The sequence below is a fragment of the Osmerus mordax genome, chromosome 14 (genome assembly GCF_038355195.1).
Source record: "Osmerus mordax isolate fOsmMor3 chromosome 14, fOsmMor3.pri, whole genome shotgun sequence".
NCBI lineage: Eukaryota > Metazoa > Chordata > Actinopteri > Osmeriformes > Osmeridae > Osmerus > Osmerus mordax.
The window spans coordinates 12,521,727-12,547,733 of NC_090063.1; the positions used below are offsets into that span (position 1 = coordinate 12,521,727).

Genomic DNA, 26,007 nt, shown 5'->3' on the forward strand with positions numbered 1-26,007 from the left:
TGCAACCTATTCCTCAACAGGACTGCTTCCGTCACAAGAGTTAGCGAGAAAACTGCAAAGAATGGAAAGAATAAACCAAGGACAATATAGTTCGGTGCAAAAATCTACTCTTTTCTAATATAGAACCTTTTCTATTTTGCTGTTTATGCTTGCCACAGAGCACGCAGCGGGAAAGGCTGTGAGAGCAATGCTGAGTTCCAGACCTCTGCTGTTGATCCTCGTGTGGTCAAACCTAACCATACCCCCAGTGCGATACTCTGTCCTCTCTCTGCGAGGGACATGTGCTGAGTGAGACACAGAAAAAAAAGTGAGAATTTCCCATCTGACCCTGCAGAAACACAAAAGCAAGGCAGGTGCGTTTGCGGCCACGTGAATTATCATGTTCTCTCTCTGAGATTCGATATTTTTTCGGATGTTACAAAAAATGTGTTGATCAATAGTATATAAATACATTAATAGGGTTTTCATAGTAATCTAACAGTAGAACCAGCTATACTATAATGTGTATCACAATATTACAGTCATTTATTTTAAATGGGGCATTTTTGAAGCAAAAATAAGTCTGAAACTGTCTTAAAAGCAGCTTATAAAAAAACTATGACCCCCGAAAACTAAGATGTCACAAGAAAGAGAGTCGAAGCATATCAACAACAGGGGGTAATTTATTGTACTACATTGCTGTTTGTGTGTAAAAAATCCCCAGCCTCCACCACACCGGGACACTGGGTTAGCTTAGAGCTGTGGTTTGTCTCCCTGTGATTCCCCTTGCTGGTCTATCTCCCTCCAGCAGATGTCCTCTCCTCTGCTCCACAGCTGTATCCCACATGTTTTCACACTGCTCAACAATGCGGCTGTATTCCTCCGCTGCTGCTCGCGAACAGACCTGCCAGCGGAGAAGTCTTCTGAATACGCTGAAGTCCAGGTTTCATGACGCTTTCTCTTTCTTGCTACAGTATGTTCTGGTGGAAGTGGGGTGGGGGTGGGGGGGTTCGGTTTCCCAAAAGCTTCTAGGAGCTGAGATCATTGTTACCTCCTTAGCCCGGGATGTACTTAAGATCTGGTAGCGCTTAAAAGCTTTGGGAATCTCACCCCATTTACTGTAGAGTAGCTTGTCTATACTTGGCCCAAAAATGTCTCTAGTGGGGTAACGCAAGGAATGCGAGGACAGATTCAGAATGCAGTAGAGGGAGGGGGGCGGGGGGTAATTCGTAAGGTCAGACCATGGCAGGGTCTGTTGTTGCTGCCTGTGCTGCTAAGATTCGAAGAGAGAGTCATTTCCATGATTGCCCACAGTCAAATCAGGCCCTGCTGGATTTGTACTACTCCAGATTTTGGTCGATAAGCCAAGCTGGGGCTCTGGTCAGTGCCGGGGACCCCCAAGGAAGAACAGGTGCGGTCAATGTTACTGATTTTGCGATTCTCTTTGCGAATCCAAAATAAGCCAGTAAATCTTTTTTTTTTTTTCTTCTTTAATTGCCACAGTTGGACATTCCCTTTTGGATTGTTATCATGTAATCTCTCTGAAGAGGGAATGAAAGAGGGTTTGTCCCGCATTTGGCTCGGTCTTATCAGAAGCCCTCAAAGGAAGAGGAATACCTTGAATACAAGTTTGAAAAGTGTGTGCTTTGCGTGGGAATGCACTGGGTTTTCATTTTTCAGATCAGGTCCTATGCCTATGATATTAGTGACAAATAAATATTGTTTATCTATATGGGAATATATGTCAATATTATACAATACAGTCTTCTTCCATCCATTCAATGAAAGAAGTGAATGGGATAATACTGTTATCATTGACTCATAACATTTGTAATATTTTAAGCTTTGAAGTTCGGAGACACAATTTTTTTTCTTCATTATTCAAAGAAATGTGACAATTTTAGAGCAATTGTCATTTTTGAATGGTTTGGGGTTCTTTCCCAACTACCCTTGACACATACTTGCCATGAATAATCGTTTACAACTTGCTCCTTGCATTCCTTGTAAGAATCATTGTACATCTCAACATATCATCTCTCACTCTGATAAATCGCACCTCTTCAGTTCTTCGCTATGACGACACCGTCCTGTTCCGAGAGGCAATTTTCCCCCCGATGCATACAAGACTGGGGCCAAGTGCGCGCACCCGTTGCTGTCATACGTCACTGCGCTTGCTCGTCTTCTCGCGCGCTGGTTAAAAAGAAGGAGGAAAGAGCAAGGAGAAACATGTGAGCGCTTTGAGGATCTAGGGAGACAACTTTGTGCTTACTTTTTTGACCAAATGCACCAACCACTGCGCTAATACGGAATTTACTACAGAGGGAACGACACTAACTCTGCTCATAGCAATTCAGTGTTTGTTTGTTTTTGGTTTGTATACTAGATGATGGTTTTAAAAATATTTTTTGTACTGCCATTATAATCAGCACTTCCATTAATTTATGTGTTACTGTTTTTATTTACAAATAGTGTTGATGCACAGACATTATATAAGTACAAGTTGCCAACACCTGTAGAGATTTTGAATATATAATCTCTTTAGTGGCAGGATTACTGCATTTCTTGGTCAGTGGTCCAAATTCGTTTTGTTTGGAACATTACGTTTAATATGAAGCATTTGAAAATTGTGCTGATGTTGGCTATAGCGGTCAATGTGTGGGAATGTGGAGAAGCAAAATTCGGCGAGAAGGGAGAAATTAGCCCAAGAAGACGGAGATGTTATGATGGAAGCATGCCTAAGCGACTGAAGAAAAGGGAAAGAAAACTGTCACTGGACAGCGGCAGTAGCAGCGGAGAAGTTTGTCACAGGTTGTACCCTCGTGGGTCCTGCTGTCCCACCAGGCGAGCTGCCTATCAGATCCTCCACCGGCGCGACGCCAGGGTATGTTCTGCATGTTGCATTCTTTCATTGTAAGTGCTGTCTTTACTGCCAAACGCCTCAGGGAACGTATTTACAGCGTTATTGTTCTTCCGCCGCGGTGTTGACAGCTGAATTTACAAGATACATCATGATGGGGGATGGTGGAAAATGCTAGCTACCACTTACGAGTACGACACACTCCTCACTCGTACTTCTTCGCAGTTTTTTGTAAGTTTCTTGGTCAGTTAAATGTTAACTTCATATTATTTGAATAAAATAAATGGTGACATAGTGTTTGTAAGAAAGCCTTCAACAGTATTCGGTCCATAAATGAGACTATTTTCGATTATCGCTTGCTAGTAGGAGCTGTTTTTGGCTCGAGCGTGTCCAACGCGCTTCTGTTACCATGGTTATCAACCCTCGTAACATTTTACGTTTACTCTCGCAACAAAATATCAGCACGAGCGCTGTCCAAGTGAGTCAGCAGCACTGGAAGTCGACCAACATTGAGTGATTAGATGTTTTAGATTAACTAGATGTATTCGCTAGATATCATTTTTGACATCTTATATCATCATTTTATCATCATGTTTATTTTTGATGTCGGGATATTTGTGATGAAATGTACTTAAAATGCAAACGGTTAATTTCGATTTTTATTTGTTAATTTCATGAGACTGAGTTTACAGTACAGTAAAAATGCCTATTATGTAAACCGCAAACATGTCGCTGGGTGGTATCTCACTTTGTCTGGTGACAAAAAGCCATATTGCATCATTTAATTTGCTCAAGTCATGCAAATAAGAAGGAAAAACTGAATGGAACAAAAAGGACTCGACTTCTCCTCCCCATTACACTGCCCACACACGGAGTCGTTTTTGCTTATGGCTAAAGAATAACAACACCATTGTGTTTGTTAGTTTCACTAATGGGTGAAGCTGGAGAACATCAGTCTCTCCGAGTCCTCAACCCTGTCCAAGTGTTAATGCCTTTGAGAGGGTATTTGTCCTGCGCCCACCCCACTGGTGCCCCCCCTTCCTTCCTTCACTAACTTACACCTATTCCCAGTGGACAAGTGTTTTGTTAAAGCTTTTTTAACACCAGTCTTAGTGTTGCCTTCACCAGAGCTCCTTTTCTCCAGCAGCCAAGAAGGCTGAATGTGTGGTGGCTTTCTTAAGCCATTGCAGTGAGCATGTATTAAGACTGAATGGTTACACTTTTGTCTCTCTCTCTCTATCTCTCTTCCTCCCCTGTGATTTCTGATGGTGGGACCTTATGAGGTCTTCTCAGCCCCACATTGTCAGTGATTGAATGACAAGTGATTGTTTTCAAGTGTGTCTTTGTGCATTGATATATTTGTTCCAGCAATTTAACTAACAAAAGCCATTGTGAGGATCCAATCAAAGAAAAGAAAAATCCTGTAACAGCTGCTTGCTGTCAAAAGCCTATATACACATTAGCTTGTTAAACTCTGCCTATAATTCTCTATGAATGTAATAAAAACAAAATATGCGTGTACCCTATGCAGCTTACAGTATGAAAGTCACGCTAGTGGATGTGAATGATTAGGGCAAATTGTCTTCCATGCTCTTCTAGTTCACTTTTTTAAACTAATCTCAGCCTTGTTAGAACGTTCACTTTTGAGGAACAACTGGGTGAAATTTAGCAAAACACAACAAACAAAGGTCCTCTTGTTCTGGTTTGGGTGATGGCAACATTGGAGCCCATCCCAGCAACATATGGGCACAGGGCATGGCTGAAAGCACACAAATACTCCTCTCCACGGACCCTCTGCCAGCCCATGGCACACAGAATCAATGGGCAATTTAGAGCAGGAGGGCAGGCATGCCCTCATCTCTACACAGCATGAGATGGTGGGGGGGCGGGGGACGCCACACCACTCAAAACGCGCCTCCAGGAATGAGCTAACCTGACACTTGCCTGCCTGCTTGTTTGCTTAGGCTGAAATGTCAATACTCGGTGGGAAAATAGGCCACCACAAATACGCTCCAACTCTGAAGTGTCCTGGGTTTGTGTAGCATGTGTCTTGACAGCAGAAAGGACGGTAGAGAAAACAGTGTGTAGTCCATCTTTGGATGGGTTCTGCTGGATGTACTGTACAGTAAGCTGTGTGTGTGTTCACTAAACAGCCTCTAACAGGTTGGGCAGAGGGCTGAGTCGTGCTCCAGTGTAGTTTTTGGATTCAATAAGAGGGAGGGAGGTGTCCATATGTTGAGCCCATGTCTGCAGTTCTAATTGACTTAGACAGACTGCTAATTTGTTGATACCAGTGCGGGAATGATGTGCCTGTCTATCTCTAAATTGATGTTTATACTCAGACCTCACACAGAGTAAAGCACTACCAGCCTGCTGGCCTATCCAAGCACATGCCTGGAAACAGCATAGATTACATTGTGTTTTATTACATCTAATTTGTTGCGTAAATAATCCTGCTAATTTTTCGGGGCTTAATCTTTTGTTTACTTTTGTTTAGTGACCCTAAGTAACACTTCAACCCTCCTAATTCGGCTTCATCCATTTCAGGACCCCCCGAGTCTGTCTGTCATGTGAAATGTAATTTGAACTTAACTGTTTGTACGCTTAGGTACACAAGCCTTGAGTGAGTTTGTTTTTTCAAAAAGACCAGGGTGTTCCTTTGAGTGTACTGTTATAAAAGTGACATTAAAAGGTAATCAACACTCATTTTGGTGCAGTTTCTGTTGTGAGATAAATCGAACTGAATCTAAACCTTGGAGCATTTAAGATGTGTTATAGATTGCGCTATAGTTTCTTATGATAATGGTACACTATCAACAACATGTCCACTAATTTAAAGCTGTGTGAATAATTTTTCTTGTATGTTGGGTCAAAGGTCAGAACACCCCAGAATTTTAATCAGCCATTGATCCTCGTTGCGTGTGGTCCACAGATCTTCTCTACCAATAATACAGACTGTGGCCGGCTCCTGGAGGAGATCAAGTGTGCACGCTGCTCACCCGACGCCCAGATGCTGTTCCACACACCTGAATCGGAAAAGACTGCCCTTAGGGAGCCTGACCTCCCACGTCTGTGCCAGGACTACTGCCGCAAGTTCTACTATACCTGCCGGGGACACATACCAGGTAACCAGGCCGTCAACTCCCACTAAAGATCAAACAATTCCCAACTCCTGACTCCCAACCAAACTTGCAGGTTTTTCACTTGCACAACAAACGGACATGTCAGGAGGAATATCCGAATATTTATTCATCCTGCCTTACCTCACCTGATCCCAGCCCTCCCATGAGTCAGTCTGGATGCTTCACTTACCCCCACACGTGGGTTAAAAGGTCTGCTACCCACACACACTGGCAGACAGTGTGGCCTACCCACCAGCACTTTGACAATTAGTCTGCTCACTTGGGCACTCAAGGGAGCAACAATTGTTGTGCTCTTTTTTTAACAGTTTGGGCAGTAGGCTAAACCCACCGAGCTGTTTAACAGCACCAGGTGGAGGGGATTTATTTCTCCTGGGCTTCGAGTTAAATGGATTTGTAAATTATTGTGGCTTTTTCTAGATTCTGAATGTGGGTTATTGTTTTGGTTTTTCTCGTTCACACAGAGACTCTCCTTTGAGATGTGCCCTTAACAGATGGTTAGGCCCTATTATGAGAATCCTGGAATAACTACGCGTCAATCTGATATTTAGACATACGCACTCTCAGACACTCCTACACATACACACCCCTCACATACACACATAATCTGCCAGAGAGCTGTTGCTAAATGAATAATTTTATGACCTGTTTCTTCCCTGGGTCCATATTTGGCAAGCTCCATGAACGCTGATGTCAGCCCCCCCCCCCCCCCCCAGCCCCCCCAATGCTGCCCAGCCCAGTCTGCCTGTCTCCCTCCCTGCACTGTGTGGGGGATGTGTAAGCATGCTGGCTCTAGTCTAGACATTAACACCCCTCACCCCCTAACACAGCCCCCCCCCCCCCCACCGACACCTCTCCGTGCCTTGCCTCACCTCTCCCCAGCACCACTAAAACGAACGCGTAAGCAGGTCCAAAGCAGACACAGACCATGTCCTTGTTTATAAAAAAATACATTTAAAAAAGGCCACTCAACATCATCAGTTTGTTTTCCTTGGTGGTTAATTCGATGGAACGTAAACACAATCAGAGTGCTGCCTTGCTGGCCTCAAATCCCCCCCCCCCCCCCCCTCAACCACACACACACACACACACACGTGCTAATGATTTGAATTGACACGTTTCCTACTGAATATGATGGTACAGTGCGGAGCTAGGAGCACCGCTGCCGTTCCTTTAAGCTTTTGTTGGCTCCTCTGAAGCTCTGCTTTTGCCTGTTACCTGCACGTTCTCAGTGATCAAACACTCTTCTTTTTCTGGCTTCTGAAGTCTTCTCGTCCTCTTGCCAAGTCTTCTTCCTATCTACATCGCCACAACAGATTAGATCTGCCCTAAATTTGCAAACAGACAACAGTGTTTCAAACATTCAAACACAGTGCTGCGAGCCACCCACCCGCACAGCACGCGACCCTTACTCCCACTCGCACACACACACACAAACATACAATCAACAAGGGTTTGCTGTTTGACACATAAGTGCTCATAGGAAGGGAAGGCTGGTGGAGCAAAATATATATAAAGGGAGGGGGAGACAGAGGGATTGAGGGGTTACATTACTAGCCAGTTAGTGGACAAGACGCAGTGACGGGGGGAGATCAACAGGGGGCTCGAGACGGCGAACCGGAGCCAGAGGGGGAGTTATTCCTCCTCCCTCCCCAGCCTCACTCCTCCCTCCCCAGCCTCACTCCTCCCTCCCCAGCCTCACTCCTCCCTCCCCAGCCTCACTCCTCCCTCCCCAGCCTCACTCCTCCCTCCCCTTCGCAGATCAGCATATGTGGTGACGAATGACACATTTATTTTTCTACAAAGGTTGTGTATATGTAAAACTGCTGAAGTGCATCAAGATGTCAAGTACTTTGGGTGGCCACCCAGGTTGTCTTGGAAGATAACCAGATGGATGTATAACTTTAGCGCTGGGGAGCAGGGATGTGGATGAAGGTTTTCTCTCTTTCTCCCTCTACAGTTTTTTTTGAGGACCAGTACAATAAAACTGGGCCTTGTTGAGGAGGCTATGCTGCTCCCTGCCATATGTTTAGGGATTCATTTCAACATAAATTGCCTAAATTGGACAGACCTCTAAGTACATATAATTCTAAATACAGCAATGTTTTCACCTGTGGAATTCTTTTTTCATTTCTTTTGGGTTAAAGAGCTTGAACAGCTTGTCATTTTTAACAACAGATGGTTTATGTTTGTGGCCATTATAAGTGGTCCTGGACAATTATGGTGACATACTAAAGTACCCACATTTTATATTCAGTAACACTTATATTTGCATCAAGAGAAACAATAATTCTCCTGACAAAATTCAAGCTCTTGCTCTGTACTTGTTTGCTGGAACATGGAGATAAGCATGTTTCAGACAGCTGACTAACAGTATTTAAGTGAAACGGTAGCATTTACAGCATCCTAAAATGTCCTCCTGCTCCAGTGAAATCCTCCCCCTGCTCCAGATTAGGCCATGTACTTAACTCGTCATTTCTCCATAAAGACATTTACTGGCTTGACTCTCACTTTTAACATCCAGGCCCTTCACCCTCTCCTTTCCCTTCCTTTCCCTTCCCTTCCCTTCCTCCCTCCCTCCCTCCCTCCCTCCCTCCCTCCCTCCCTCCTCCCTCCCTCCCTCCCTCCCTCCCTCCCTCCCTCCCTCCCTCCCTCTCTCTCTCTCTCTCTCTCTCTCTCTCTCTCTCTCTCTCTCTCTCTCTCTCCTCTCCCTCCCTCCCTCCTCTCTCTCTCTCTCTCTCTCTCTCTCTCTCTCTCTCTCTCTCTCTCTCTCTCTCTCCCCCTCCCTCTCTCCCTCCCACCCTCCCTCCCTCCCTCTCTCTCTCTCTCTCTCTCTCTCTCTCTCCCCCTCCCTCCCTCCCTCCCTCCCTCCCTCCCTCCCTCTCACCCTCGCTCTCTCCTTTCCTCTTTCCCTCCCTCTCCCCTTCTTTCCCTGCACCTGAGGTCCCCTGACCAGCATGATTAAGATAACTTGAACACATGTAGGTGGGTGGCATTGCCTGGGAGTTCTCCCGGTGTGTTTGTGTGTCTGTTTGGAGTGTGTGTTTGATCTCTGTGTTGTGTTTAGATGTTTGGGAGGATATCCTATCACCTCCAGTTATGGTTTGGTCAGGCCCTGTGGTCGGTGTGTGGGGGGGAAGCCCGGAGTGGGGGAGGAGATGAAAGGAAGAAGAGAGGGAGTCCTGTTTGTGTTTTTATCCCTGGCATGTTTGCTCTCCTCTCATCGTCAGAGGGACTGGCCCGGGAAAAATTTAACTGGCAAGGTTGTTTTTAGGTCGCGTAGGGGCTCCTGGATTTACCAAGTTTCTTCTGCCGTCTGTGTGTGTGTGTGGTGGGGGGGGGGGGGGGGGGGGGGGGTATTGAAACTTGTAATAATGTTGTGAGTGACTACCTGGACCCTGGAGGTGGGTGAGGCGCCTGTGTCTGATTGCAATGTTTTCCTAGATCACTTTGTTCGCACGACATTGGAACAGCGTTAAATCAGCTGGTGGGTCCAAAAGAAATAAAGGTCTGGGGGTGAAACAGCAATGGCATTTTTGCTTTGAAACTCCAAACCAATACTGCCGAATGCCATCCATCAGCATTGGAGAACATCATTTCTTTATTTGGATTTGAGTGGAATATTTATCAGTTTAAAATTTGAAGTGGTTGTATGTGTGTTTGGAAGACTAGGCCGTTCATTAAACAGGCAGACTTTGTATTAAAGGCCTCTCACGTTACACATGCTGCGCCCATATGCCGCAGAATCATTCGATAACATCGTGCCGTGCTCCCACCATCCATTTCTTCATTTTTTGCTTCACTCCTCGGTGTCATTGAACCAAATAGAATAACAGACAGTCCTTTGATTAATTCAATGATTAGTTCGATCATAGCTTACATTACATGTAATCATCATCCCATTGCTGTGCCTTGGGCTTTTGTAGGTGTCTTGAAGAAACATGGACAGCGGAATCAGAATCTCTTTATTTGCCAGAGAAAGTAAGCTTTGCTCCATAGTTGGAGAAGCAAACACCATTACCTGTCTGAAGACAGTGTTCTGTTAACTCGCTCAACTTTTCTCTGCTTGTCTAGCCAGGCTTTGGTTCGTCTAGCCAAACTCATACTCTTCAACCCTAACACATTACACACACTTACACTCGCACACGGGCACACACACACACAGCTGTTGCTATAGTTAATAATTATAGCTGGTATGTTGTCAGTTAGGTGTCTATCTCTGTCTAACGTCTGTCTGTTTATCTGTGTGTCTGTGTGGGTGTCTGTGTGTGTGTCTGTGTGTGTGTGTGTGTGTGTGTCTGTGTGTGTGTTTCAGAGCTATTCCAAGCTGATGCGGATGAGTTCTGCCAGTACTATGGGAGGAGGGACGGCAGCTTGTGCTTCCCAGACTTTCAGCGAAAGCAACCGAGGGGCCAAGACTCCAACTACTTGGGAGATGAGAAGCTAGAAGACAATAGGTTAGTTTGTCTCCCATAAATCTGAGGTTTTGTTCAATTGTGCCATCTATTTTAAATATATCAAGTGTTCCCATAATATTCCTCACATAAGGCTGTTCAAGGTAATCTCTTGCTGACCACAGTGTTGCAATTTGTCACTCTTACTCATCACACAAAACCAGATATAGTTCTGACTGGCCACCAGTCTGACAGCCTTGTCCCAATTTGCTGTTAAGGGGGAGGTCACTGATGCGGCTCCAACCACGTGTTCCGGAATGCCCCCGCCACTCCAAACTGCTTTTCTGATCCTAAAGCTGTTTTTTGTTTGGTGTTTGTTCAGGGTAAATTCACCCCAGCTTTGGACGCACAATGAAATTGCTTAGCCTGCGTCACTGGCAACCCCACTCCCTCCCTCCACCCCACCCTCCACCCTACCCCACTCCCTCCATACACCCTACCCCTCTCCCTGCCCACCATAGGCACCTTTGACCTTTAACCCTTTTGAGGGAAGCCCCCGAGACTAGGTGAAAGCTTTGGTATGGCATGCCAAATCCCCACCACCACCACCACCACCCAAAAAACAAAAAACAAAAAAACGGCGTGTGGGGCGATACTGTCACTTTACTGACAAGAGGCCACCAAGTTAGCAACAATATTTTCTCAAAGGGCATAAAAAAACCCTCCCCAAAGTACCTTTGTGATTGACCTCCAGCCTGCTCTGTCCTTGAGGGTCCACATAAACGCAGCAGTGAGCTGAGGCTTAAATGGTGCGTTCCTGTTTGATCGGTCCCTCGGTCTTCTCTAATGACAAAGCCCCAGTTGCCTCCGATTGAGGTTGAGGAGAGATACATCGTTCCTTTTGGCAGTCCTGAGAGCTTCTAGAGGGACTCTGGAAAAGAGAGAAGAGGACGATGACTACGGACTATGCTCCAAAGATGCACTCCTGCCCTCCTCCTCCTCCCCTCTCCTCCTTTTTTTGTCATCCTCCTCATCCCTCATTCTGAGAAGTCCAAGTCACCCTGTCTATGAGGAGAGAGGATTTTCCAATTAAATCCAGTCGCAGATGTATTTTTTTACAGGTTGAAAACCGCCTGTCTGCTGACATCATGAGACCTCACACTCTAAACAAGGGTGGCCAAGGAGAGAGAGTGAGGGAGAAGAGAGAGGGAGAGAAGAGAGAGAGACAACACAACTGGCCGGCACGTCAAAAACCAGCCCTGTCGCAGTGACATCATACTGAAGTCCCAGACTGCAAACTTGAGAAAGATAGATAACTGACTCCCCTGTCCTTCCCTCCCTCTCCCAATAGTCAGCATCCACCCATCAGATATTGCTCAGCGTCAAAAAACTACAAACAAAAACCACCTGCTGATTTTGCAATGTTGCGTTGTTAGCTAGCTGTGTGGTAAAATGATCTGTGCTGTTCCCCTCCCACATCACATATCAACTGTGGTTAGAGCAGCGGTTGTTTCACAGCTTGAAAACCCCTGAAGAGTCGGTAGCATACTATGTGTCCCCAATGCACATTATCCACTGCAACTGACTGGAAGCCAATGATACTGTGTGAAGATTTTTTATATCCTACCTCCCACAAATCAACAAAATGTATACTTTGCTATTTCTCTGTACCTCCGCATCTTCTCTCTCTCTCTCTCTCTCTCTCTCTCTCTCTCTCTCTCTCTCTCTCTCTCTCTCTCTCTCTCATCACTCCTTCCACTCTGCTCCCCCCCCCCCTCTCTCTTAACAGGATTATCTCACTTGTTTACCCCCTGACCTTTTGTCCTCCCCTCTCCCCACCACCACCACCACAGTCTCCGGTCGCCCAAGAAGCACAAGCACAACTGCTACTGCGCTGAGGAGGTGCTGAGCGGGCTGCGGCAGCCTGTGGGCGTGGTCCACTGTGGGGACGGCTCCCAGCGCCTCTTCGTGCTGGAGCGGGAGGGCTTCGTACGCGTGCTCACCCACCGCATGGAGCTGCTAAAGGAGCCCTTCCTGGACATCCACAAGGTGGTGCAGAGCGGCCTGAAGGTGAGGAGGAGAGGCGTTGTAGAAGGCGGGAGGGAAAAGGAAAAGGGGGTGAAAGGGGGAGAGAAGGGAAGGTTACTGCAGGGAATTAAAAACTAAAATTGATAGGGGGGAGTGACTATCCTCCTCAGACATACCTAAAAAGTTTTTAGCCTATGCGAGCATTAGGGTGGACTGTGGTTGGCGTTGAGAAAACATTGTTATGATATTGTTACCTACTGTTGTTGACAGTTAAAGTTGAAGTAGGCACTTTCCAGACTAGCTGGAGACGAGGGAGAAATCGAGACATTCTTATTTTACCACACCAGAAGAATTGTTAACACCTCAGAGTGCCGTTGACGTCATTGTGTCCACTGGAGGGCTCCTTTAGCAGCTCCATGCGGTGGAACGTTTGGGCCTCATGGACCGAAATCGCTTTTAAAACCAGTTCACTCACCATTGTAACACCCAATTTAGCAATTAACCAAACTAACAGCCATTTATTAATTGCTCACATGGCTAACTTACACATTATTATCCTCTTGTTAAGTGAGGGTACACATTATGCCCCCTGCTAATTTGCTGCTAATTTATACAAGATGTTGTAATAGCTCCCTAATTTGCCTACATAATGCCTTACACATTGTTTCTATACGAGCACTAAATATCCCATAAGGGGAAAACTAAAAGAAAAGGATAAACTTTCTCTGCTCACGTATTACCCCAGCGTCTCACACGGAGCTAGAAGACAGTTTTTGGTCTCTCCCCTCACAGCCCCTGTCTTTCTGCCATTGCTAAAGAAAACATCTCTCCGCTGTCTAGGCCTTTCTCTCTCTAATAGCAAGGGGTTTGAGTCAAAGGCACAGAGAAAGAGAAAGAGAGTGAAAGAGAGGGAGAGAGAGCACTCGCCATGCTACTTTGTGGTTTCCTTGAGACAGGAAGCCAGGACATGTCTGCACTTCAGAGGGGAATTATCGCCTTTTTTCTCAACGTTCGCTCGCTCAATCTCTCCCTCTGACTGTCAGTCCGACCTCCCACCAGTATGGAAGTCAGACTTCCAGAGAGCGGGATAAGAGTTGTAGAGGAGACCTGGGGTGGTCAGGGCCAGGGCCAGCCTCCGCCTGAAAGATAATGTTCTACAGCCGTTTGTTTTGGCATACTCTCAGAGGGAAGGAGGACGAGGGAAGCACACCCACAAGTGAATTTGAAAGAAATGCAATCACCACCAGCCGTTCTAGCAGTAGGCTTTGTGTTGGCATGGTCTCCGGGTAGAAATCGTTCTCAATTTTCTTTTTCTTTGTGGAAGCCTTGGATGTGTGTATTGAGCGTTGGAGGGCTGTGCGGTGCGGGCATGGTTTCCAGCCAGATGTACTACAGAGGCATGCAGCGTTGTCTTGTATTGCGCCAGTTGTGGAAACACCATCCTCGTAGCTGTGAAGGATTTGGAAGCTTTCAGATATCGTTTTTTAATCCGGCGTGAAATGTGATTTTTTTTTTTCTTCTTCTTCTTCTCTTGGATATCTCATCTGCTTCCTGCCACTTTGACCCAACATTTTTCAGTATTTCGATCTCAGACACTTTGTCGGATATTTACCAGCGACCACAACAACGGGTACAAAGAAAAGCTTATTGATAGATAGCATCAGATGTTAACCAGAGTGATGAGCTTGAGTTGGTATGATGGTGGGGCACACGCCACCACAGCACACAGTTTATCTATCACGCAGGCCTTCCGCGCTAACCTGCAGGAAAAAGAAGAACCAGAGTCTCTGAAGTGCTAAGCACAGCCCAATGGCTGGACATGCAAACAAACAGGTCCACCGGGACCAACCTTCCAGCCTGCGTCTTATCATCATTAAACCTAACTGGTTGCGGATAAAACAATCATTAGAGTAATTGGAGGTGGCTCAGGCCCGCCCCTAGGTCGGGGTGTCAGCACCAGGGGAGGGCTAAGATGTTTACTCCGCTGCATCAACAGGACGTGGCTCAATCTACACAGATGGAGGGATAGAGAACCCAGGAGTCTCTCGGGAATCGTGGAGTGGGATGGGGGGGTATGAGGAGTAGATAACATGTTTGTCGCTGTCCCTCACACCCCCCCCTGCATGTGCTTTGATTGCAATGTACTGTGTTTGCCCTGTCCTGGAATCACCACAGCCCCCCCCCCCCCCCCCAATTCTCTCGCTCACCCTCGTCCTGCGATCCCCCCAGTGACAATTAAGCCGATTCGCTCGGAAACAAAGCTGCGCTGCCGTGGAGTCTCTGCATCGCCGTGGGTGTTCTCCTGAAACTCAATCTCTGCTCTCCTCCGCCACACACACACACACACACACATATATCTTCCTGTCCTTTCAGGGGTTTGTTTAAGAAAGAGTACAAAACTCTTACTGGCATTCTCTTCCCTCTATAGAGCCTCCTAATTTACAGTACACACCTACTCACAGAGGTCGGTCTGTCTTGCCCTCTGTTGCCTTAGTGACATATTCTGATATCCTTCCTTCATCCTTCAACTGCAATGATTTTAGTCCCCAATCACATTGGATCAGGGCCTTTCAGATGTCACAGCTAAATGGCTATGGCTCATTGGGAGCCCAGCCTCTTGATAATTTGCTGTTGTCACAGGCCAGGCGTTGGATTAGCTGCTTCAAAGCGGTACATCCTAATAAAGATGCCACACACAAGAAGAATTTATTTTATGACTGGTTTTATGACTGTGCCAGCTGTGCCAGGCTATTTAGTATGTTTCAGCTGAGCCCCAGTATCTAATAGCGACGTTTGGCTACAAAGCAATCTTCCACAGTTCACTTGTTGTGGCTGTTGTTTCTCTCCAAGGAACCCGCTTCCAGATGCTACACAGCAAAATCCCCACATACATTCCCACATGTAGAAACTCCCATAAACCTTGCTGTATTTAGCACTGGCTATACGTCTATCCTAAAAAACACATCAAATGGCATCTTTGATTCAATAAACAGTGACCGATCAGCCTTGTGTTCCAAAAACGCACCCAGGTTCCAGCAGTGATAGCGAAATTGGTTTTCATGTGCCAGTCCGATAACCGTGTGGGTTAACACCCCATTGAAGTGTATTAGCCTGTCTGACAGGGAGCAAGAGGCCCGTAATGAAATATTTCAACAAAAAAAAAACGAATCGCTCCCCACGTGTTATTCTCTACATCCCGCTTCTCACACACAGCTGTCAGACTCCCCCAGCCCGGGGAACGCAAACGTGGCTCTCCCCAACGTAAGTACCCTGTCCATGAGAAACGAGAGCCCTCCTCTGTGCTGTCACACTGGTGAACGAGAGCCACAGGCCCCAAGTCGTGTTCATGTCACTATTGTCACTATTATCCCATTCATGTTATAGCCTGCCTGGCCGTACGGTAGTGCTAGGGAAATTATGTGGACATTTCAGGTCATGTCAATCATCCAATATGAACATCATGTGTTAGCACCAACATGTACACCCCTTTTGAAAGGTGTACATGTGTTTTCCAAGATTTCTAGGTTTCGTTTCTAGGCCTTCAGCCTTCAGCCTACAGCTACAGTCCTGTCGTAAGATTAACGAGTGTTAACAGGTGGAGTGGACACATTGAACTGGCTCTCTGGTTTTATTGTGCCAGAGAACTGGGGAGGAGATGGAAGATGGGGCTGTCCGGGGGGGGTGGGGGGGGGGGGGTGACTGTGAACATTTGCCTTTGAGGAAAGGAGGTTGGAGGGCATTGTTTTCCTGGCGGACGGTCCGAGTTAGTGAAGATCAAGAGTTGCCGGGCAACAATTCGTCAGCCCAGCTAGGCGTCAAGGGCCTGGATAGAAGTTTCTCCTGTGCAATCACCTCAGCTCTTTTCCACTATAAGTGGAGTGGTTTCCAGGTCTGTGGAACTCAACTGGGATTTGCTTACACAACCCTCTTCTACCTCACCCCACCTTGCTTTGCCAACCTTCTGTGGAATGTGGCTGAGAAATATCCTGAACCAACATTGAGAAATAAAAGTTCAAGCAGGTGTTTGGGGAAGTACAATTTTTTTTTTTTATAAGTCTCAAACCCTCTAATGGACTGTTGAAGAATAATGATAATGACTAGTTGCAGGTTGACATGGCAACGTGTTTTGTGGAGGCTGACTGTTGTGAAGGGAGGGAACACAATGACATCATCGGGTGCATTGTCCCCAGCAACGAGACAGCAGTGTTCTCTTATGACCGCTCACTTTAGGGGGAGAGGGGAGTGTGTCTGTGTGTGTGTTTAGGGGTGGGGGTGAAAGGGGGATGTCAGAACAGAGGATGTCTGGATGTAGAAGTCCTCGACCCCACACACAGTAAAACCTACCCAAAACAACTCCCCTAGTGTTTTATGTCAATGATGGAGCCAATGTTCTGGTTACACTGTAACTCCACATAATAACTACCAATTGGAGAAGGTTGCCAACAGTCTCTCCACACCTCTAACTCTGGCAGCAGTGCATACAGTATATCAAGCCCAGGTTAGTGTTTCGTCCTGATCAAAGTTTCCACATTGGCCCTGGTGGGAGAGAAGCTCCAGTGGAGAGTTGTGTTTTCCATGGCCTGGTGATACTGTGGGCCTGCTTCTGCAGTAGCTGCTGATTAACTCAGGAACTAACATTTCAGTCTGAGAGACCTCGGCCGTCTCATGGTGGTCTCCCTGGCTTCAGATCACAGCTACGGCTGCTCAGGAATTCCGCTCTCGGACCTGCTCCCGCTCACTGTATTTATTTTTGGGATCCGGGTCACTGAACTTCCAGATTTGACATGTGGGTCAAGTATTTTTGAGGTGGATCGGGAAGGCCCCCCTCTGAAAAAAGCCAAACAATACTTTTTCTTACACGTCCCCTCGTGAAGGGAATCTTGTATTACCAGCATCGACCTGCAGCTTGCTTTATGCATCCCAGCCCACCACCTTTTATTGGACCACATTGATCTGACATTTAGTAGGGATCATAAATTCTTGCGGAGAGGAACTGTTGTTTTTGGAGCTGAGATTTATTTGTCACCTTTCACAACTTCTCGCCTCATTCTTGGATCGATGGGAGCACCCCGTCTCCAAACTTGTGTCTCTATTGGCGTAGGTGGACATTTTCATCACATTCCAATGTGTGCAGTCATGCCGCTGACGTGACCATGTGGACTATGTCACCGCTGTGTTTGGCCTGGGCCTGGCCCAGTGCAGTCCAAACACAACTGGGGGATCCAACGCACTTGAACCAATTTATGATGTGTGTTCCTTGGCCTGGTGACACGGACTACACCTCTCTCTAAAGCCTTCTTCCACCGACGTCCAAAACACAGACCACCTCCTGCTCCTCTCTTTGCCGAATTCCTTGTTAAATATTTTGAGAGCGAATACCAAACGGCTGATACTGCCCTGCGCGTCCCAGACCTGATGCCACCAGGTCCGACCTTTCTAGGGGGGCAGCAGGAGAACTGGGGACCCCCGCCCCCATCCCCTTATTGTCTTCATTCTTGAATTTTAGAGAGCTGTCATGCTGTTTTGGGATGAAAACCAAAAAGCCCCAAAAATGTCTGAATCACATTTGAAACATTCTTAACACCCAAGCCTGGCGTTCTGTCCATTCCTTTGTTCAGAAGGGGATAGAGGGAGGCACACACACAAAAAAAGGGCCGACCTGACCGACTTGCCTCAGGGACTGAAACGCTATAGCTGCTTATTACAACTAACTATGATGGGAGGACCACCATGGTAGTGACAACAGATGTGGTAGCCTCCGGGGTGAGACAAAGGTTTACGTATTACACAAGCAATTTAGATGTTTTCTAAACATGTTGCCAAGACAGTGGGAGTTGGCAGCCCCTTCCTTGTTTAGGTTTTCCTTCTCTTTCTTCTCCCCCCTCTCTGTCTCTCTCTCTCTCTCTCTCTCTCTCTAGAATTTAGCTTAGATTTGGGGGAGTGGGGGTTGGGGGGTGAAGGTGGAGAAAGAAGGCAATGAAGGACCCTGCACTTTTGTGCTCTCTATGAACTGCGAGTGAGCTAATAAATTCTTTCAGCCACTCAGCGCAGCATTCACGGATATCCCCCAAAGATTACACACACAAATCACCGCACAATGGAGGCCGCCGGGAGGGCTCGGGGCGTCGCACCCCCCCACCCACCTCCACCACCGCCGCCCCCCATTCCCTCCAACCTTTGGGACGGGCACACACAACCAGGATGGAAAGACACGGGATGGGGGGATGGAGGGTGGGGCACTGCCCAGAGTCAAATGTTTTATAATGGTGTGTAATGCAGTGGTCAGGCAGGGTGGAGGTGGGGGGGTGGGTGGAGGTCTCAGTGTGACAGGGTATCTATAGAGACCTCGATGGCAAGAGAGCTAGCAAGCGGGATGGAGAGAATAAAGGACAAGTGAGAAAGGGAATGTGAGAGAATTAGAAGAAGGGGAGAAGAAAAGAGAGAGAAAGTAGTGGCAAGAAAGAGACAAGGTGGGGGGCAATTGGCTTTAAGTGTGTGTGATGTGTGTGTGTGTGGGGGGGGCAGGGGGATTGGCTTTGACTCTAGCTGGGACACAGCAGAGAGGCGAAAGGGAACATAATTAACTCTTGGATCCTTTGTGCTTCTCATCTGACTGCAGGGCGGTGATGAAAGAGGCCTGCTAAGCCTGGCATTCCACCCCAATTACAAGAAGAACGGCAAGCTCTACGTCTCCTACACCACCAACCAGGAACGCTGGGCCAGCGGACCGCACGACCACATTCTCCGTGTGGTCGAGTACACTGTCTCCAGGTAATGGGGACCCTGTGGTCAAGAAAAAAAAACAGAAAAAAAAACAGTTCTTATTTTGTGTTGTTATGTCATAATCCAACAGTATTCAACCCCTAAACCATTCTTGGTCCAAATAACTCAACTGATCTTGCCTGTGACCTTTGCAGCGTTTGGAATAAAATATTGTGTAATACGTTTGTAAAATATGCGTGTAGGAGAGTTGATAGACATTTTTTTTGAGGGTTTGGATATATTCCCAAATACACACCAGTCCCTCAAAAACGCCTTTACTGTCAGCGATGGCATTTCTAGAAGCATATAATGATATAATTATACAACGTGTCTAAATGACTCCTCTGGTGTTGTCTTATTCTGCAGCTTAGAGACCACTGCGCCTATTGCACAACGACACGCGATTAAGAAAACAAACTTCTAACTAACCCATTAAAGTATTACGTTTTATTATCGTAATCACCGTTGTACGTTTGCTTTAAAGACTTAATTTTGTCAAAGCTGCAATTATAATCTTGCCAGCATCATCATGGGCCATGCAATAAACAGATGAATCCTGCTTTGGTATTTCTAGAGTCGGTGCCTAAACGTGTCAATCCTTCTCTGGCAAAACACTAGGAATCTTACTGTCAAAAACTGTTGCCCAAAATAACACCTCATTAAACCTTTTATTACCCCAAGCTTTACGTTTGAAGGATTTGATTACAACTCTTTGCTCCAGCCCACGTTAGATTTTTGACGATTTGACGACACATCAGTTAATGTCAAAATGCCTAGAGAAAACAAATTAAACCGACTCAATGCTGGAGCTTGTTGATGCATGTCAGTTTACTTTTGCTCCATAACATCAATCCCCTTCTTTATCAGGACATGCACACCACATACATTATACGTTTCTTAATTAGTCTCTGCATTGTCTGATCACACTAGTTTGAAGAGTTGAGATGAGGCCAGTTGTACGTACTGTCTCATAAGTGCTGTTGTACCTGACACTGCCGTATTTGGGCCGCACCTTTAGGAAGAACCCCAACCAGGTGGACACTAGGACGGTGCACGTGCTGATGGAAGTGGCCGAGCTCCACAGGAAGCATCTGGGAGGACAACTGCTGTTTGCTCCCAATGGGCTGCTGCACATCGTCCTGGGAGACGGCATGATCACGCTGGATGACATGGAGGAGATGGACGGCCTCAGGTGAGGCCCCGGGGGTCACATGGTCACCGTGGAAACTACCGTATATAGGTTTCAAATTAGGACTGTGGGATTCTGTTTTAGGGTGAAACAGTCGCCTTGTAGAAAAAAAAGAGACAGATAGATTTTATGTATTTTATATGATGTATATTCCTTTGATTCCATTGGATTATTTTTCACTGTAGCTAGACCAGAGCAATACAGTCTGATTTGACATTGTGTTTTTTCCCATGTTTGTGCAGTGATTTCACCGGGTCAATTCTGAGGGTTGACGTGGACACGGATGTCTGTACGGCCCCTTACTCCATACCCAGGAACAACCCGTACTTCAACAGCACTAACCAGCCACCGGAAATCTTCGCTCACGGGCTGCACGACCCAGGCAGGTGTGTACAGTACAGTAACCTTCCACCTGGGATATCTGGTCGCTATGCCATAGAGCTCCGACTCAAACCTAGTTTCTACAGGATATGGTTTTATGGCTGTATCTTTCCTACAAATAAGTCATGCATTCTGTCTAGGTGCGCCATTGATCGGGATCACGTAGACGGCAATGGCAGCCTGCTGATTCTCTGTACCGACGCCAGCGGGAACAATGCCTCAGCAGGGAGGATACTGGAGATGGCCAAGGGGAGAGACTATGGTGAGTTCCCAGGCCTGTCCCAGGCTGCACTGGATTTGACCTTTTCTGGAGTCTGGAGTAGATTATTCCTACATTATTGTAGCTTGTTATGAAATTGCTGCTTTGTCTGACCCTTTTACTTTGAATTTTACGGTCTCTCAGTTTGGTAATCTGGGGTGGAATCTTGAGAAAGAATTAGAAAAAAATAAAATAAAGAACATTTGCTATGTTCTGAGAAAGAGTAGGGAAAAAAAGCAGCTTTGATTTTTTGTGCTACAAATGTCAAATCTTTTTGCGTTGTGAGAACATTGGTTTGGTTTTCATCCAACGTGCAAGTACACGCTCGGCTGGCCAGCGAAAGAGAAAGAGTTTTGATAGAACAGCGAGTTGTGATCCACAAAGATTCTTCCCTCGCACCACATTGCCAGGGAATGTGAGCTTGTGTCCATGAACATGATTCATAGCTGTCAGAAACAATCAGCGTTGAGATGATGGGTTAGTATTGTTGAAATCCATGAAGAGCCCAGTTCATCTCTCAGTGGAGCTGATATATCACGAATAATCAATACCAGAAGACTGGCCACACTTTTTTTCACAAACAAACAATAATTTTGGAAAGTTTGGTCCATGATATGTAGAGCTGCTGGTTTGTTTTTGCCACACAATGAGTCCTACGTTATCCACTCCCATGCAGAATAACCCTCCTACACAGAGCTAACTCACCCCTCACCCAGGAGGACTCTGATTGGGCCTGATTACCTCCAACCTTGTCCTGGCGCTGGTACTGAGATGATGGAAAAGGCTGTTCTCTACCTCCTTGATTACAAGCAAAACAAGTCCTCGGATTGTTTAATCCCAACACTACTATAACTTTAATATAACTCAAGAGAAGTGGAACAAACCCTAATGGCCTAACATTAGTTTCAACATGATTTAGTTCATCTAAATCTGATTTTGTCCAGCATGGTCAGGTCTTCTGACGCCTATTAAATCAACTTCAGATTCAGACTCTCCTAAGTACCTACCGTTCCTGCCCTGATTGAAACCGCCCTCCGCCAAGTGCTAATAGACTCCTGACAGATCACCATAACATGGATATCCTTTTCGCGTCTGAAGCAAACGCAGAAAACAGTGCTCGTTATAACAGGCATAAATCACGTTGAGGTCTCGGAGTGCAGTTGGTTAGGAACCTATCATGGAAGTGTGATGAGTGACATCGTGGTGCCATGTTGGGCATGAGTTTATTCTCTCCCTGTTGTGTGAGCAACAGAACAACCTAGAAAAAGTGCTCTATCTTTACTAAATAAATCTACTGACAGGCATATGATCATTGTTATTGATTTGCTTTGTTTTAAAGTGATGTAACCTTGTTTTAATTCCAGAACTCTCCCTCTCTAAACACTACAGACTCACAGCTACTGTACACTTAAGTCGTTGTAGTTAAATCTCACCTTTGTAGTACCAGGCTGGTAGTTTAGCTTTCGACTGGCTTTCAAATGTCGCTTACGTCATCTGTCTTTCCTTTTCTCCTCCTCTTTGCTCCACAGAAAACGAGCCCTCCATCTTCGACCTGCAGGCCAGCGCTGGGGGCGCCCCCGTGGGGGGGTTCTTCTACAGCGGTTGCCAGTCCCGACGCCTCCACAGGAATTACGTGTTCGGAGACAAAAACGGGTAGGCATCCAAACACCCTGCCACTGAGACCCACGTCGAATCAGTTGTCAAACACTTGCGGCGAAGTTGGTGTTACGCACTGGAAAAAGGAAATTGGAATAAAATACTGAATCCATCCTTAAACAGAGTTTGTTGGCGTCATCCGTCGATTGGAGGAAATCCAAAAGAGCCTCTAGGAACACTCGCCCATTGACGTTTGTCCCCTTGCTTTGGTCCAACATTCCGCTGATTTGGGGAGGGATGGGGGCATGACTGTTACACAACGGCCTCTAGCACAGTTCAGCTCTTCTAGTGTAAATTGAGATTGGATATCCTGCCCTGAACTGTTTCCCTCTCACCCGGTGTCATTCCCACTTGTCAGTGCTGTGTAATGTATCTCCCTCTGCTGATGTCAAACACTCACTTTTGTGTAAACAGAGGAAATAAATAGGGTAGAGCAGGGGGGAAGTGCGCTATCAGTAGATGGCATTGAGCTCGGAAAAATCTGATGTTGGATATTCTGCCTCATTTCAGTTCACCCGGCCAATTGTTGTGATAGGGCCAAAGCGCTTTTATTTTGAAAACAGTGTGAATGACACAATTTAACCGAGGCCAACAGAGACAATTATGACACCTTTAAATGCTTCACTAATGGTACAGAAATGTTTCTGCAACTGTACGCTAACGTTTTGATGTGTTTTTCATGTGTGCCTGTTGGTTTTGTGGGCCTGTGTGTGTGTGCGTGTGTGTTTTGGTTTTAGGAACCTGCGAATCCTCCAAAAGTCGTTGACGGCGTCCGGGCAACAGCTCTGGGAGGAGAAGGCTCTGTGTCTGGGCAGCAGCAGCTCCTGTGGCTCCACCCTGGTGGGCCACATCCAGGGCTTTGGAGAGGACGAACTAGGTGAGTTGAAACCAACGTCTCAATGGTGAAACCATAGCCTCAAGTTGGATAAAAAGGCTTCGTTCGACACTGCTTTTTTATTCGAGATCATTTCTTTCTTGCTCTTTCTCTCTCACTGTTGCTCTCTTTTTGGCACTGCTGCTCGCTCTCTCTCTCTCACGGTCTCTCTCTCACGGTCTCTCTTTCTGTCTCTCTCTGTCTTTCTGACTCTTGCTCTTGGTTTGTGAGTGTAATCTAAGTCAACAAGGCCTCTGAAATGCGAGGGCTGACAGATCATCCCAAAACCACAGTTTACTTGGAATGACAGATGTCAAAACTCTGGAAAAATCCTTGTTTAGAAGCACAAAACTTTGTATACGGAACAAGGGCGCATGTATTTACACAGTGCATCCCTGATGTGAAACGTGCTGCGTTGTTCACTTTGTTGTTCGGTGGGAGGGCATTCCACACCATCTGACTCTGACTAGGGTGTATCACTTTCGAAGAAGATTGAAACTGGAGAAGGAAAAGGGGGGGAAGTGTCTTAAGTTTTAGGTATTAACAATGCTGTATTGGACGAATTGCCCATGGAAGGTCACAAACTGTGGAACCGGTAAAGGAAAACTCCCATCGCCCTTCCTGATGGTACTTTCCAACAGGATATTAAAGTTGTTCAGCTTCCTGGCAGGATAATACTGTCATTTCCATAAGATAGCACTGTGTCAAAGACTCCACTGGCTGGGCATGTGTTTGGCCACCTAGGTGGTGTTCAATATTTGTAATAGGGGTTGATATGTGTTATTGTTTACTCTGTGGGCTGTACCATTACTCTGTGGACTGTACCATTTAGGTGAGGTGAGGTGAGCTACACTACATTAACTATCCAGTCAAATCCAGTTGAGACTGTCCTTGATCATATTGGCTCAAGACGCAGATGTGTCACAAATCCCTCATGTTAAAACCTTATTAACCACTGCGCCAGCCAAGTCTCTGGTGATCTAATTTTACATTTTAGCGGTGTGGAATCTGGTTGGGGGGGGGCACAGGCGTCATTGACAGATGTAGGGAGGGCCCATTGACAGATGTTCACAATTTGTCTGCTCATTAAATCGCATGGTTCCAGTTGGGAGTACGTCAGTTTTACGGTAAAAAACTCTGCTGAGGCAAGTGCAGCGCTGGAGGCGCTCCGAGGAGGGGGAGGGACTTTCTCTCCATTCAGTTTCGATGGAGAGTGGAAAGGAACTACAACAAACGACAAGGGACTACATTTCCCATCTCTTTCCTACAGGTGAGGTCTACATCCTGGCCAACAGTAAAAGCATGGCCCAGTCACACAGCGGGAAGCTCTACAAGCTGGTGGACCCCAAAAGGTAAACAGTTCCTCAACGTCTCATGAGTCGGTGTGACTGTGTGTGTGACCGTGTGATTGATTGTACGTGCTTGAAAACGGTGTTTATTGATCGTTTTTGTGTTGGTGACTATAGGGATAACCTACTGTACCTAAAAAAGTGTACATCCAACATTTATCAGGTGCTCAAAATCGGTTTCAGTTTTAGCTCTCGTGATTGTCAGTGTGGCAACTGCACAATGAAACAGCAAAACATGAAAACATACTGTGTACCCCAAAGACATTCCCATTCCTCTCACTCTGGTTTTCACTGTCCTTCGTTCTACCCCTCTTCCTACACATCCCTCTCTCCAGGGATCTTATCCCCTTAAGAAAGCATCGCACGACCTCTGGGCGCTGGCCAACACAAACCTCGGGGCGGTAATTGGAGAGAAAGCGCACCATTTGCAAATGTTAGCGTAACGTTCCTTGACACCATCACGGACGAGCATGCCACTCACCGCCCCCAGAGCGCTCCTGCTGAAGAAAGGCCTGCTGGGTAATTTCAGAGCTTTTGACAGCGGGGGTGAACACACTTGCGGTGAAACGCACCTGTCGAAGAGCATCTGTGAACCAGTGTTTTGCTTTGTCGTAGCAGGCATATGGAAGACCTCCTGGAGTACTGGGTTATACAGTGAAGGGGTGGAGTTAAGGGTGTGCTTGTACCCACAGACAAATATGTGACTGCGTTGTTTTTAATTGTGTGTGTGTTTTTGGTGTGTCCTAACTTCTGCCACGTTGTATGTGCAAGGTATGTAGTTAACAGCATGATGGATCTTTAATAATGTTGTTTGTGTCAAGATCTAAATACGTAATCCAGAAAAAAACGATTCTGTCTGGGGACCAGAGAATACATTGGAGTATATGAGTTATTATTATGAATTACCACCAAAGCACTGCCAGTATTTGCATAATGTGTTTCAGGCTTTGAGTGCCGATGATATATGACCAATAAGAAATTACATTGAGCACAACCAGATCCCCTTTAGGCTCAAACTTGATTGAAAAAATTTGAGATCCATCTTTCAATAAGAAGTGTCTTCTTTTTTTAAATAATTCTCTGCCTGTGCAGTACAGCCTCCCTCCTCACTCACATCCACACACACACATCCACACACA

At 46.3% G+C, this 26,007-nt stretch overlaps 1 protein-coding gene across 1 annotated transcript in view; it reads left to right on the forward strand.

Annotated features, from left to right (window-relative positions):
• The first annotated feature begins 2,521 nt into the window (after window positions 1-2,521).
• Window positions 2,522-26,007, forward strand: part of hhip (hedgehog interacting protein) — a 31,098-nt gene continuing 7,612 nt past the window's right edge. The window contains exons 1-11 of the mRNA XM_067250511.1: window positions 2,522-2,860; window positions 5,769-5,961; window positions 10,292-10,433; window positions 12,224-12,440; window positions 19,018-19,169; window positions 20,179-20,352; window positions 20,592-20,735; window positions 20,871-20,992; window positions 22,519-22,642; window positions 23,383-23,522; window positions 24,790-24,871. Of these exons, the coding sequence (XP_067106612.1) occupies window positions 2,588-2,860; window positions 5,769-5,961; window positions 10,292-10,433; window positions 12,224-12,440; window positions 19,018-19,169; window positions 20,179-20,352; window positions 20,592-20,735; window positions 20,871-20,992; window positions 22,519-22,642; window positions 23,383-23,522; window positions 24,790-24,871 (1,763 nt within the window). The 5' untranslated portion in view covers window positions 2,522-2,587. The remainder of the gene's footprint in view (window positions 2,861-5,768; window positions 5,962-10,291; window positions 10,434-12,223; window positions 12,441-19,017; window positions 19,170-20,178; window positions 20,353-20,591; window positions 20,736-20,870; window positions 20,993-22,518; window positions 22,643-23,382; window positions 23,523-24,789; window positions 24,872-26,007) is intronic.